The sequence below is a fragment of the Rhinolophus hipposideros genome (genome assembly GCF_964194185.1).
Source record: "Rhinolophus hipposideros genome assembly, chromosome: 10".
Taxonomy (NCBI): Eukaryota; Metazoa; Chordata; class Mammalia; order Chiroptera; family Rhinolophidae; genus Rhinolophus; species Rhinolophus hipposideros.
Genome location: NC_138056.1, coordinates 1,484,138 through 1,497,862, shown reverse-complemented (window position 1 = coordinate 1,497,862; position 13,725 = coordinate 1,484,138). Strand labels below are relative to the sequence as shown.

The 13,725-nt window shown below is 64.0% G+C and overlaps 1 protein-coding gene across 2 annotated transcripts; it reads left to right on the top strand.

Annotated features, from left to right (window-relative positions):
• Window positions 1–5,898: 5,898 nt before the first annotated feature.
• Window positions 5,899–13,028, top strand: TH (tyrosine hydroxylase). Of its 2 annotated transcripts, none has more exons than XM_081061602.1 (13): window positions 5,899–6,018; window positions 7,435–7,647; window positions 8,494–8,668; window positions 8,990–9,078; window positions 9,316–9,383; window positions 9,652–9,702; window positions 10,038–10,183; window positions 10,278–10,413; window positions 10,548–10,617; window positions 11,088–11,144; window positions 11,362–11,457; window positions 11,705–11,838; window positions 12,554–13,028. In XM_081061602.1, the coding sequence occupies exons 1-13, from the start codon at window positions 5,929–5,931 to the stop codon at window positions 12,573–12,575; spliced, it is 1,347 nt and encodes a 448-aa protein (XP_080917728.1). In that variant the 5' UTR covers window positions 5,899–5,928; the 3' UTR covers window positions 12,576–13,028. The 2 variants fall into 2 exon arrangements, with proteins under 2 accessions (XP_080917728.1, XP_080917727.1); XM_081061601.1 differs by having other exon boundaries at window positions 12,604–12,892.
• The last annotated feature ends 697 nt before the right edge of the window (window positions 13,029–13,725 follow it).

The window sequence follows — 13,725 nt, the reverse complement described above, 5'->3', positions numbered from 1 at the left end:
GGGGAATGTCAGGTGCTGGAAACCAGGCTGCCCCGTAGGTCGGGAAGGGGGTCTCAGGGTGAGGACAAGAGCCCTGGGAGTTCAAAGCAGTAGGACCACGGCACCTCCCTGTCACAGGGACAGGTGACTGGGACCCAGGCTCGTGGCACCCGGGCTGAGTGGCGGGGGGACTGGTCTTGCAATTAGACCTGATGGCTGTCAAAGCACAGCTGCCGTGAGTGACTAATGAGAACTGAATGTCGCTCTTATTGCTTTTCTCCAGGCTAATTTGTCAGACACTGAGAGAGCCAGGGGAGGGGGCGGTCAGACTGAGTCACTGGATTGGGGGTGAGGCAGGGGTCTGGAGGGGGACCCCAGGAATCAAAAGCACCTGGCAGGAACCCTCAGCCTTGGCCATGTCATTGTGTGAGGGACATGACGCCAGAGGTCACCCTATGTGTCACCTACCAGGGCCAGGTAGGCCTTCTAAGCCCCGACCGCACACCACAGGCACACACATGCACGCATGACACACACTTGCACAGACAGGCTCACATACATTCACACGTGCACACATGTTCACACATGTACACACATTTACACACACATTTGTATGCAAGCTCACACACGTGTACACATTCACATGCATGTGCACTCACACCCTGTACACACACACACACACACACACACACATAAACCAATAAAGCTGCAGGCGGAGCTCCCAGTCTTGGGCTCTGAACCCGCCATGGCTGCTTTTGGCAATTCCAGCCTCTCGGCTCCTGGATCACCATGTCTGGGGTGCGGGCCTTCAGGTGTGGGGGACCCTTCCACCCTAAGCCTCTGCTCCCGCAGCCTGACGTGAGGTTCCGCCTGCCAAAGGCACGTGGGCAGTCAAGGGGACGCTGTGAGATTTGGGGTGCTCTGAGGGTCGGGGACACCTGCCCTCCCCCAGGTGAACAGCTGGTCATCAGGGGCCACGAGGCCGCTCACTGGCCGGGCGTTTGAGGCCTCTGTATCCTGACCCTTCTTCTGCCCCTAAGCCCTCCCTGCTTGGTCTTACAGGGCCCTCCGGCCACCTGGTTCCTCTCACCTGGAGGCGACACTGCTGGCCCATTCCCCTGGTCAGTTTGAATCCCTCAGACACTCCCTCCCTCTGGGGAGGATCTGGACGCATGCAGTGGGCCTTGCTGCATGGTCCCTGCCATCTCTGCACAGTGGAGACCAGCCTGGCCTGCCCCATGCCTAGTGCTGGACAGACCCACTGAAAGGACCCTAGGATGGAGGCCCTTGGGGAAGGTGCGGAGAGCTTTACCGAGCTCTGAGTGCCAATCTCTGGTGCCCCACTGAGGGGTGAAACGACCGAGCCGGGCACACGGGGCTAAGCCAGGACCCCCTTCCCTGCCCCCCAATGGTGGGTCTCCAGCACTGAGTCAGGGGCCCAGTCTCCGACCAAGGGCAAGTCCCACCCATAAGGGGTCCACTCTGGCAGACAGGGAGCTCAAAGAGAAGGCAAGAAGGAGGTCTGCCTGGAGGAGGGGGCAGCAGCCACCAGGCCTGAGGGTCTGGCAGGATTCAGTCATATGAAGGGAGCAAGGAGGCTCCAGGTGAGGGTGGGAGTGGGTGCTTTCTGAGAAGGGGTGGGGGTGAGGGGATGTGGCGCGCTCCACTGTCGCTCTCCTGAAGATCTGGCTTCCAAACAATTATCCCTGAGTGCAAACCATCGACCGACCGGCGCCGGTCTGGTCTCACTTGTCGATACTCTCTGCCCGCGTTCTCGCCCTGCTGCTGGGCTCCATCCGATGGCCTCGTTAGGGCTAATTGCTCTGACATTTCAGCTGTGACAGAGCCACGTGTCAGGGCATCGTGGGCCTTCTTCCAGGTCGGGGGAAGGGGGGGGAGTCTTTCTCCGCCTCTCAAATGCTAGGGTCTGCAAGAGAAGGCCTGGGCTCCAGGCCCGGGGCAGTCTAGGTGGGGCCTCTGTCCCTGACCCCCCAGGTGGGGGTGTTCTCTCTGCAGGGCCTATGGAGCCCCTCCAGGAAGGAGTGGGAGGGTGGGGGGTGCAGGGCTGGGGCAGGCCTCACCGCCCCTGCACCAGGAAACCATGGGCCCAGGGATGCGCGACCCCGGGTAACGTGATGTTCTGAGTGCCTTTAAATGCCCAGGTTTGTTTCCTGGTGAGAGGAGATGCTGGTTCCAGGCTCCGGGCTCAGTGCTCTGGATTCTGGGGGCTATGAACAGAGGTGTGGCGTAGACCTGGTCAGGTGGGCTGTGTGTGTGTGTGTGTGTGTGTGTGTGTGTGTGACACAGATGTGTGCCTTTCCCCGGACAAAACTAATGACAAAGACCTTCATCCTGCTCGTTACAAGGGAGTGACCTCTGACCTCCAGACTGCCGGGGACACCTTCCCTGACTGTCTCTATGTGATTTCTGATGGTGGGGCCCTGCAGAGACACGACGTGATGAGGACCCACAAAGCAGTGCTCTCCTCGGCCCCCCTCTGCAGCTTGTCTCTGGGCCCCTCCTGTGGGCGTGGGTTATGGCAGGACAGGAGGGGCTGGGTTCCCCAGTGGATAAAGATGAAAACCGGGGAGCAGCCCCAAGGACTTGGAAAGGGCCCTGCAGCCATGAAGCTAGGAGTGAATGTGGCCTGCCCTATCCTTGCCCCACACCAGGCGCCCTGCCCCGATACCAGGGCCGGGCATACTGTCATTATGGGCTATTGAGTCCCCTGCAAGCCCTCCCACGGAAAAGGCTGTTGAGAGAGCAGACTGGACTCAGTGCCTCCTAATTACACTGCACGCAGGGCTGTAATTATTCAGTGTGACCGTGAGGGGAGGGGGCATACCAGGGAGGGGTACAGGCAAGAGGGCTAGAGGCCATGTGAGGGAGGTGGGGACTGGGGGATCTGGCCAGGTCTGGTCTCAGCCCAGAGCAGATGTTGGGGAAGGGCTGTGGAAACCCTGGCCATGGCCCATGGCCCTGGTCATCAGCAGGCCCCTCCCCCTAATTCACCCCCAAAGTCCACCCCCCCCCCCGCCCCGGGCCTCTCCTACGCTTCCTACAAAGAATCCATTCCAGGCCAGCCCCCCTCTCGAGGTCCCTGCCCACTCCAGACCGGGGTGCATTGGCAGCATCAGCCCGTTAGAGGTCTGTGCTTTCTGCCTGGAGCCCTGGGCCACCTCTAGCCCCAGGCACAGACTCTACCAGCCACTGAAATAACCATGTCTCAGGAGTTGGGCAAGACTGGAGGCATGACCCAGAAAGCTCACTCACTCAGTCTTCCCATCTGTAGAATGGGCCCATAAATGCCCCAGCTGTGGAGGCAGACACTGCAGCTCACCCTCTGAGGGTGCCCAGGAGGTCCAGGATGGAGGGGACTCTCTGGTGGGAAGGGGGAGATGAGGGGGCAAGTCAGGAGAGGATGCTGGCCAGGCAGACTTGGGGGTCCTCCCTGGACCCCTGACCATCTGGGGTGGAGAAGGGGTGCAGCACGTGTGGAGGCAAGGTTAGAGGACCAGGGAGCACTTCTGTGCACAGAGGGGCCCAGTTCCCTGCCCGGCATGGTCAGCCAGCCCTGGATCATATAGGAAAGGCTCCCCAGGACACACAGACAGATGGGCATGTGAACGGATGTGTGGTTGGTGTGGGGCTGGAGGCCAGAGAGGGCAGCTCACCTCAAAGGGCGTCCACTGGCTTCGGCCTGGTAGGGGTTGCCTGGCCCTAGGAGAGAATTGAGAAAGCTTAGCTCCCACCCAGCTCCCCTCTGACTCAGGTAGGAAAGGAATTAAAAAACAATATTGTGTCAGCAGGAGACATTTGCGGAAAGGTTAAATCCACACGGCAGAGGCCCCCCTCCTCTGCGGTATTTAACGGATATGTCAGCCCCCGGCCCTGTGCCCCCTTTGAGCAAACGGCAGGCCATGGCAGGGCTGGACCCATGTCACTAAGGGTCCCCAGGGGGCGGGTGAGAGCCCAAGGGGGCAGAGCGCCTGTCCAGAGCTTCTGCAGGCCTGGAGGCTGGGCCACCGGCAACCATGGGGGGCAGTGGAAGCCCTGTCAGCCCCCTAGTGGGGAGCCCAGCCCAGCCCTCAGTGCTGGGGGTCTCTGGGCAGGCAGGGCCCTTTAGGGCCTCATCCCTGTGGGAGACCTCCCCTGGGCCAGGCACCGGAGGCAGAAGCCACTGAGACCTGTTCTCTGGGCCCCAGAGTCGAGGAGAGGAGCCAGCCAAGTCTGCACCAGGCGCCGGAGGCAGCTGCTCCTGCCTCGGAGTGTTCAGGGGAGGAGGCAAGGCCAGGAGGAGAGGAGAGGAAGACGGGCACGGGGAGTGGTGGCTGAGCTGGGTTCTGTGGGATGTACGGGAATCACCAGGAGGAAAAGGGGGTGAAGAGTGGGGTTTCAAACTGGGTATTCTAAAGCCCCAAACCCTCACAGAGGAGGAAGTGGAAGTGGTCGGGGTGAGAGGATGAGCAGGGTAAGTGGGGGGATGTGGTTTCCTTCACACGGACAGCACTCAGGCTCCTCCCAGAGGGCCAGGGGGAGCCATGGAAGGCTGTGGGGCAAGGGGGTGCTGTGGTCAGACCACTTTTGGGGAAGGTCCAAGAGGAGAGTGTGGTGGGCAGCTGTGATGAAGACGGGGCAGTGCCTGGGGCTTGGCGGGGGGTGGGGGGGAGATTGAGGTGACACGGTGACCAGCCAGGGCGGGACCTGCAGGGCCAGGGGCAGAGGCCAGGGCTCTGGCTCCTGCTGTGTCCAGTATGTCCCCCGGGGCTGTCGGACACAGAAGCCCGTCTCCAGGGGCTTTACATCGGGCACGCCCTCTCCAGGCCCTGCCCCCTCCCCACACAGTCACTTCCTTGGCGGGCTCCCGCCCAGCTTCCCTGCTGAACCCATGACACCCAGGGTCCCCTCGGCGAGGGCCTTTGTTCGTGAGAGGAGACCTTGCCCTGAAGGGCTTGGAACTGTGGCTGGTGCCACAGGCCTTTGCCCAAAGCCATCCCGTCCCCTGGTCTCCCAGGGCGGGGAGGTGACACCAGCGTGAACTCTGATGGAACTCAGGAGGAACTCTGGGTGGGCCGTCCTCAAGTGTCCTGGAAGCCCCATTGTGTCAGGGGCCAGCGGAAGCCGGGGCTGGGGGCCTAGTGGGAGCTCTAATGAGGAGAAGGGGAGAGGGACCCAGGATCCTTGGCACTCAGGGATGGGCATGCCCCCCCCCAAAAGTTGTCAGAGGGCCTTTAGGGGCTGCTGGGGGCTAGCGGTGGGCGGCGAGGGGCTTGGGCTGCAGCCCAGGGCAGCTGGGCCATGCAGCACTAAGATGGACAATCGTTAGACACATCCCTGCCCCCAGATCCTGGACCGCTCCACGCTGGAGGGATGGGCCCTTCTGGAACATTCTGGGTCCTGCTGGATGTGCCTGGGCATCCGGGCACAGGGGTTTGGGGTGGAGGCGGGTAACACTTCCATCTAATGGAAACACACTGAGGGACCCTGTTGGTGAAGTCTTCTAGAAAAGCAGATGGCCTCCCCACATCCGAGGTTGGAGCCTGGGTGTCTCCTTGGCTTCTGACACCTGCTCCAAGGTGCAGGGTGTAGCCTATGCCCCCCCGGAGTGCCAATCCTTGCATCACCCCGCTTGGGGCACGGGGCTGAGGGGTCTCCAGCTGTCCCCAGCCCCGCAGAGCACGCCCGCCCGCGCTGAGATGATTCAGACCGAGGGCCGGCCGCCCCTGCCTGGGTGCCTGCGACAGTGGAGGCAATTAGATTTAATGGGACAGAGCCCTTTCTTCCACGTCTCCCTCCCCGCCTCCCTCAGGCGGCAGCAGGCAGGAGAGGGATGCAAAAGAGGTGGGAGGTGAGGGACCCGGGGGGGCTCTGACGTCAGCTCAGCCTATAAGAGGCGGCCTGGCAGAGGGCTGTGGAGACGAGCTCCGGACCTCAGACCTCGCCGGCGTCATGCCCACTCCCAACGCCGCCACGCCGCAGGCCAAGGGCTTCCGCAGGGCAGTCTCGGAGCTGGACGCCAAGCAGGCTGAGGCCATTATGGTAAGAGGGCAGGCTGGTGCCCGCTAGCCGGAATGGACTGGAAGCCCCGGGGCGTCCCCAGTCCACAGACACCTCGGATCCGGGTTGGCGTGGAGTCCTGGCAGCAAGCACCTCTGCCCAGGCTGGGTGGGCAAACCCTGGGCCTGGGTGTCATCTGGACCTGGTGTGTGTGACTGTCCCAGGCCCTGGAAGCAGCTCATGGTGGGGGGAGCTGATCAAACAGTGGGCAGGCTCTGGTTCTGCTGGGACATGCCAGCCTGAGCCGAAGGGTGATCTGGGCGCTGGGGCGAGTCCCACACATCCTGGCCCACCTACCTGCCCTGCACGCGTGTCCCGTGCACGACGGCCTGTCCCAGTGCCCCTGCCCAGCTCCCCTGCGCCTCCCGACTACCCGGGACTGTCCCCACGGTGTTGCCACTTGGGAGCCCTGCATTGAAGGGGATGTGTGCTGGGCAGACCCACTGGGGCGGCCCTTCCAGGAAACTGAAAAACGGGGCGCTTCTCAGCCTGGAAAAGGGGATTTCAGTTCATCCTCGGGGATGCCCTGCAACCATCCGCCCCCCACACGCTTAACACGGGCTTTTGTTTTTAGGCCTTTAATGAGAATGTGGTTTGAGTATTCCAGGAATTTAACCTGCAGGAACCTCCTCGGGGGCTTATGGGGTAGAACTCCCTGTGGAGGTCCACGGATCCTCCCAGCCTGGGGCTGCGGCCCTGGCTCTGTCCACCCCCTGAGGTCGAGTAGGGGCTCCGAGAAGGCCTTCCCCGGCACCTGCCTCCTACCATGTTCCAAGACCAAGGCCGCCAGAACCTTCTTGGAAGTTCAGCTCCGAGGGACATGCCCCAGACATGGGCTCCTCCTCCGTCCAGGCCTGGGGGTCTCTGTGCATGGCGGGGTGAGGGGGTCAGACATGCTGACCCCAGAGACTCACAGTCTCCAGGACAGGCTGCAGACAAGGGCACCTGTGTCCAGATGGAGAGGAAGTGTGGCCACACGTCCCTGCACTATGGAGGAGGGCCAGGAGGGACCATGAGGACAGGTCACTCATACGGAGAGGCTGGAGGGGGCAATGGGCCCAGGTGGGAGCAGCTCCTTGCCAGGCAGCCAGGCACCGTGCTCACTGGCGCTCCCTGGGCGCTGGCCACCGTCCGTCTGGGGGCCAGGGGGCTCTGAGTCACTCCTCCCTGTCACCTAATCCACTTAGGGCCGGGCCTGGCGACAGGCAGCAGCATCTTGGTGCCATGGTGCACCCCCCACGGTGCCAGGAGGCCTGGGCTTAGGTCGTGCCCCAGGAAGCCCAGCCAGGCTGGGCATGCAGGCCCCTCCAGAGCACACAGCAGGCGCTGCGTGATGCAGCTGGGCTGGCCGGTCAGAGCCCCAGAGCCAGCGTGACCGGGGGTGCCCTGTGCCCACAGTCCCCACGCTTCATCGGGCGGAGGCAGAGTCTCATCGAGGATGCACGCAAGGAACGAGAGAAGGCAGAGGCCGCCGCCGCCTCCTTGGAGCCCAGGGAGCCCCTGGGGGCCGGGGCGTGCGAGGAGAGGGGCGGAAAGGCCCTGCTGACCCTGCTCTTCACGCTGCGGGGCGCCAAGTCCCCTTCCCTGTCCCGTGCCCTGAAGGTGTTTGAGGTGAGGGCAGCAGTGGGGACCCGTGGGGGGCTGGTGCGGGCGGGAGTTACGCAGAAGCACCGAGAGCCACGAGGGCGGGGTCCCAGGAGCCCTGGCGCCCCCACGGCCCCTCAGCACACCCCTCAGGTTCTTAGGGACTCCCTGAGGCCCCTGTCTACTCCCCACGCCCACCATCTTGCATTTGGGGGGACTGAGCATGGCTCCTAGCAGGCCAGCTGAGGGGAGGTCTCTCATGCCCACCTGTCCCCATGGGCTCCGGCTGGCTAACGTGGCAGCTGACTGCAGGGGCTGCTCTGGCGACACCAGGCCAACAGACAGGAACCTGGCCCCCAGCACAGGTGCCCAATGACATTACAGCCAGATTCCTCTCAAGCTCCTGCGATGGCTGCGTGGCTCCAGAGCTGTGGAGACCAACACACCCTCGTTGCTGGGTGACAGGAGCTGGTAGTGGAGCACACCCTTCCTGCCAGCCCCCTGGGTGCTCAGTGTCACTCAGCGGTTGTCTGAGCCTCCTGACCTCACCCCAGTGGGATCCAGGGCCCACCCCCAGCTCCAGGTGTGGCCTGTGGGCCTGGATGAGGCCACGGGGGATGGTGGGACCTTCTGACTAGCGGCCGGGAAGTCAGACTGTGTGGCCACGTGACTCACAGATGGCACCATCCAGAACACTGGGTCAAAGGGACCGCTGTGACAATTGCTATTAGACAAACTAGATGAAACCCAATTTCCCAGCTGCAAACCCTGCCCAAGAGGGAGGGTCTGGCTGCAAATGTCCAAGACCAGCTGACCCAGGGCACGTGCTTCACCTCTCCCTCATCTCCCCCCTCACCTGTTCGGCTCCCTAAGACCTTCGAAGCCCAAATCCACCACCTGGAGACCCGGCCCACCCAGAGGCCGCGGGCTGGGGGCCCCCACCTGGAGTATTTTGTGCGCTGCGAGGTGCCCAGTGCTGACCTGCACTCCCTGCTCAGCTCCGTGCGCCGGGTGGCAGAGGACGTGCGTGGTGCCGGGGAAAACAAGGGTGAGGCTGTTCCTCCGTCCTTGAGAGCAACGCCATGACCTTGAGACATGGGTGTGCAGAGGCTCCCACAGGGGAACCCTGAGGGGACCAGGAAGTCCGGCTGGGGGCATCCCCTCCCTGCTGGCTCCGGCCCCCTGTTCTTCGCCACATGTGTCCGGGCCTGGGCCACCTCCGGGGCCACCCCGCCTCCGGCTGTCACAGTCCCCAGCCACCTCCCGCCACCCCCCTGGCTGTCTGGGGGGGGGCCACTCCCAGGGTGGGCCACTCCCCCCCACAGGCCAGTGCTCACCCAGCTCCCCCTTCCTCCCGTCCTCTGTGAAGTCCTCTGGTTCCCAAGGAAAGTTTCCGAGCTGGACAAGTGTCACCACCTGGTCACCAAGTTTGACCCTGACCTGGACTTGGATCACCCGGTGAGCTGGTCCCCCTCCCCCCCGCCTCCCGGTCCTCACCCCCCGGCCTCCTGTGCCTGCGTCTGGGGCGGTGGACGTGGACCCCCAGGCTGAACCTGGGCGAGGTGTCCGTCCGGCTCCTGGCAGAACCACTGAGGCCTGGCTGGCCACGTCACAAGCCACATCTGGGATGCTGGGAAGGGGAGGGGCTGAGAGAGCGGCAGGCCAGCCCTCTGACAGTGCGTACTCTGCTGTCAGGGCTTCTCCGACCAGGTGTACCGCCAGCGCAGGAAGCTGATTGCCGAAATAGCCTTCCAGTACAAACAGTAAGGACTGCTCTGGGGCCTCAGCCAGGGTCAGAGCCCGTCCTGCAGCCTCACACCACACCTGGGAGGGCACAGGGAGGGAGGTCTTTGTCACCAATACCACCACCTTCCCTGTAACTGTGGTCATCATGTGACTTGGGGTCCCCAAGTCACAGCCAAGGAAATCGAGGCACAGAACGGGTAGCAACTTGCAGAGGCCACACAGCTGGCCAGGCATTCTGTCCAGCGCTCCACACTGTCCCCTAACTGACTGCTGATGCCTCCACAGCGGAGACCCTATTCCCCGCGTGGAATACACAGCCGAGGAAATTGCCACCTGGTGAGACCCTGTGACAGCAGCTGGCAGGGGCAGAGGCTGGGATAAGCAGGGCCCTGGGGACGTGCGCGAGGGCAGTCGCCTCTAGCAGATGAAGAACAGTGGGGGAGGTACTTTCAGAGGCCCCAGATGTAGGCCTGGAAGGAGAGGTGGCCCGTGGGTGGGTTGTCCCAGGGAGCTGAGGGCTGCCCACCCCGACCCGGTCCCCTGGAATCCCCCAAATCACAGGCAAAGGCCCCTCCCAGTGGCCGAGGGCGACAGGCCAGGAGGGGCAGAGCAGAGTGACCACCAGAAAGGGCTACTCCAGGAGGCCTGAGCGCCCTCCCCCCCGCCCGCAGGAAGGAGGTGTACACCACTCTCAGAGGCCTCTATGCCACCCACGCCTGCCGGGAGCACCTGGAGGCTTTTGAGCTGCTGGAGCGTTCCATTGGTTACCGGGCAGACAACATCCCCCAGCTGGAGGACGTCTCCCGCTTTCTGAAGGGTGCGGCCCCCGGACGGGAGGACCCGGGAATGACCAGCCCTGTGGCCACCCCCCACCTGTCTGGCACGCTGACCACCCCCCATGGCCCTTGCAGAGCGCACGGGCTTCCAGCTGCGGCCTGTGGCCGGCCTGCTGTCCGCCCGGGACTTCCTGGCCAGCCTGGCCTTCCGCGTGTTCCAGTGTACCCAGTATATCCGCCACGCCTCCTCGCCCATGCACTCCCCAGAGCCGTGAGTGTGCTGGCCGTTGGAGCCCACCAACAAGCAGAGGGCCCGCCCCCCAGGGGAGGACAGAGGGAGGGTGCGGGCAGCCTACTGACTACACCCAGCCCCAGCCCCAGCCCGCTGTCCTGCCCCCAACACAGGGACTGCTGCCATGAGCTGCTGGGACACGTGCCCATGCTGGCCGACCGCACCTTCGCCCAGTTCTCCCAGGTGTGTCCTCCAGGCCATCGGCCAGGAGCTGGGGGTCAACGGAGGGGCTGTGGCCCCAGACCTGGGGCTGGTGGGGCTTGACATGCCAGCGAGGGACGCTGCCTGCCCCTGAGCTGATGGGTTCCCAGCACTGTGCCTGAGCCCCTTCAAGGCGAACGGTGTCTGCTTGGGCCCAGATGTCAGTAGATGACACCTCATACTGGGTGTCATAGAGGGAATAGAGGGATGGGTGGGCTCGGTCCTGTTTGGGAAGACCGCCTTATAAAAATGATGGGATCCTTTTCCAAGAGTCAGCCCAAGTCACCGTGTGGAGGGGGACAAGCTGGGTGGATTCCCGTGGCCTGTGCTGCCACCTGCTGGCCTGCTGGGAACAGCAGAGGGCTGATCCCCGAGGGGCTGCTGACACCCCCAGCGCCCAGGCAATGGCGGCTGACCACCCCACCGCCGTCAGCCTACTCCTCCCTCCACAGGACATCGGCCTGGCTTCCTTAGGAGCCTCGGACGAGGAAATTGAGAAGCTGTCCACGGTGGGTTCCCACACTGTGGGGCCTGGGAGCAAGCTCAGGACCCCTGGGTTCAAGCCAGGGCCCTGCTGGGCTGAGGGCTCTGCTGCTGTCCAGGGGGTGTCACCCTCCCACCGGGACCGCCCTTGGAGCCTGGCCCTCTCTGCCGGGTGGGTGGTGCCCTGGGGCCCCTGGTGGTGGGGGCAGCTGTCTGTCGCCAACCCTGCGGCTGTCCCCCCAGCTGTACTGGTTCACGGTGGAGTTTGGGCTGTGTAAGCAGGACGGAGCGCTGAAGGCCTATGGTGCTGGGCTGCTGTCCTCCTACGGGGAGCTCCTGGTGAGACCCTCTGTGCAGCAGCCCCCCGTGGGGCGGGGGGCCTCGCCGTGCCTGCTGGATTCAGGCCTCCCCGGAGGCTGGAGCAAGGGGCTGCCCAGGAGGGCGGGGAAAGCTTGCCTGGGCCCCACCCCACCCACAGGGTGCCCGGGCCTCCGGGGGAGGTTGTGAATCCCCACCCGGAGCCACGGTGGAGTGGGGCCGCCCGCTCCAGTCCCACGGGCCCTGTGACCCTGTGGCCTCCCGCCAGCACTCCCTTTCTGAGGAGCCCGAGATCCGAGCCTTCGACCCCGACGCTGTGGCCGTGCAGCCCTACCAGGACCAGACGTACCAATCCGTGTACTTCGTGTCTGAGAGTTTCAGCGACGCCAAGGAGAAGCTCAGGTGGGCAGCTGCCCCCTCGGGCTAAGACTATCCCCGTGCTGCCCCCAAACTGGGTGAGCCAGCGACAGCCTGGGCCTGTGAACCCGTTTCACAGACGAGAAAACCTGGGTCACAACACCTCTCCCACAACAGCACCCCCCAAAAGTCTGGGAAGGCGGAGACCTGAGGGGCTGGTGGCCGGGTCAAGGCAAGGTCAAGGCCAGGCTTTCAGGAGGCAGAGTCTGACCTTCCTAAGAAGAGTGTGTGGGGTTTTCCCCAGCTCCTACCCTCTGAGCAGCGGGGTCCATGGGGTGGGACAGAGGAGGGGGTCAGGGGAGCGGAGCCTGGAGGGTCTGCAGAGAGCAGGGAGTTCCCAAGGCTGGGTGCTGTGGGTGCCATGGCCAGGGCCATCCAGGGAAGGAGGGCAGAGCCTGACGTACCCCACCTCTTACCTGGGAAAGGGCCTGATTTTCCCAGCCAATCTCTTGTCTTCACAGGAGAAACTCAGGTTTAGGGGTGGTGCGCCTGGAATGGAAAGGAGGGGAGGGCTGGATCCCACACACAAGCTTGAGGACAGAGCTGTAGCTGGGACTCTCCAGGACCCGTGGTGTGGGAAGGCTTCCTGGAGGAGGAGGCCTGGCTGACTGGGCCTTGGGGAGAATGAGGAAGGGATGGGGTGTCCTGGAGGCCGCGACCCTGCCCCAAGCTGCCCCTCCTCCTCCCTGTCACCCCAAAGCCCCGGAGTCCCCACAGGGTGACTGAGGGTCCGTGCTGGCCCCTCCCCAGGAGCTACGCCTCCCGCATCCAGCGCCCCTTCTCTGTGAAGTTCGACCCGTACACGCAAAGCATCGACGTGCTGGACAGTCCCCGCGCCCTCCGTCGCTCCCTGGAGGGCGTCCAGGACGAGCTGCATACCCTCACCCACGCTCTGAGCGCCATCGGCTAGGAGCCGGGGGGCACGACCCTGTGGGCCCCCGTGGGTGGGCCCAGGGTCTCCAGGCCCTTCCCCAGCCTCTCCCGACCCCTGCTCACGTGGGGGGCTGGGTCACAGCACCCCAAGAGTCCCCCAGAGACCCTCCCGAGGGCCCCGGGCGACCCCACTGCCGCTTCTGAGATCTGCCTTGTTCGCGCCCCCCCCTTCTGGCCGCCACTCTGCCTGCCGTGCTGTGTGCTGCCTCCTCGCACTCTTAATAAAAGAGAAAAGCCCTGAGCGCCTGCCTGGTATCCGTGTCTGTGCCCCCTGCAGTCCTGGGCCTCGCCCCCCACCCCCCGCCGCCTTGCTCAGAGGTCTCTCCTTGGCGTCCTTCTGTGAGGCCGCACCGGCCAGGCCAGGTGGGAGCCCCACCGAGGCTGGGAGTCGGGGGTGGGGCAGGGCTCACCACTGTGCCGACTGGGGGTGTGGTGTCCGAGGTCCACTAGGACGGGCTCCAGGGGGCCAGCCCATGAGAGTAGGTGGAGGCACAGCTGCCTCTAGTCCCCGCTCCCCACCCCACCCAGAGCAGGACCTGGGAACGTTACCTAAAACAAGTGCTGATGGAGAGCTCAGCTGAGCTGGTTCCCAGGTGACCCCTCTGGGCCTCAGTCTCCCCAGCAAGGTGGGTGGGGGGCTGGATTCTGGGCTTTGTAAGATGCCCCCAAGCTCACTCGAGGGGTCTGGGCATGTCCTCCATCAGAGACCCCACTTCGTCTAGGGCTGGACCCCCTTCCCCACCTGCCCTGGCCTATGGAGGAGCAGCCCGCCACTTGCTGGGAGCAGCCCGGCTCCTTACTTCCTGCAGGATGGGGTGGGATACCAGCCCATCTTCCAGGCCCTGCTCACGCCCTCCAGCCATACCTGCCACTCACCCACCAGGGCCCTGGCTCTAAACTCAGCATGTCAGTCCTGGTAAACTCCTACTCATCCGTCAA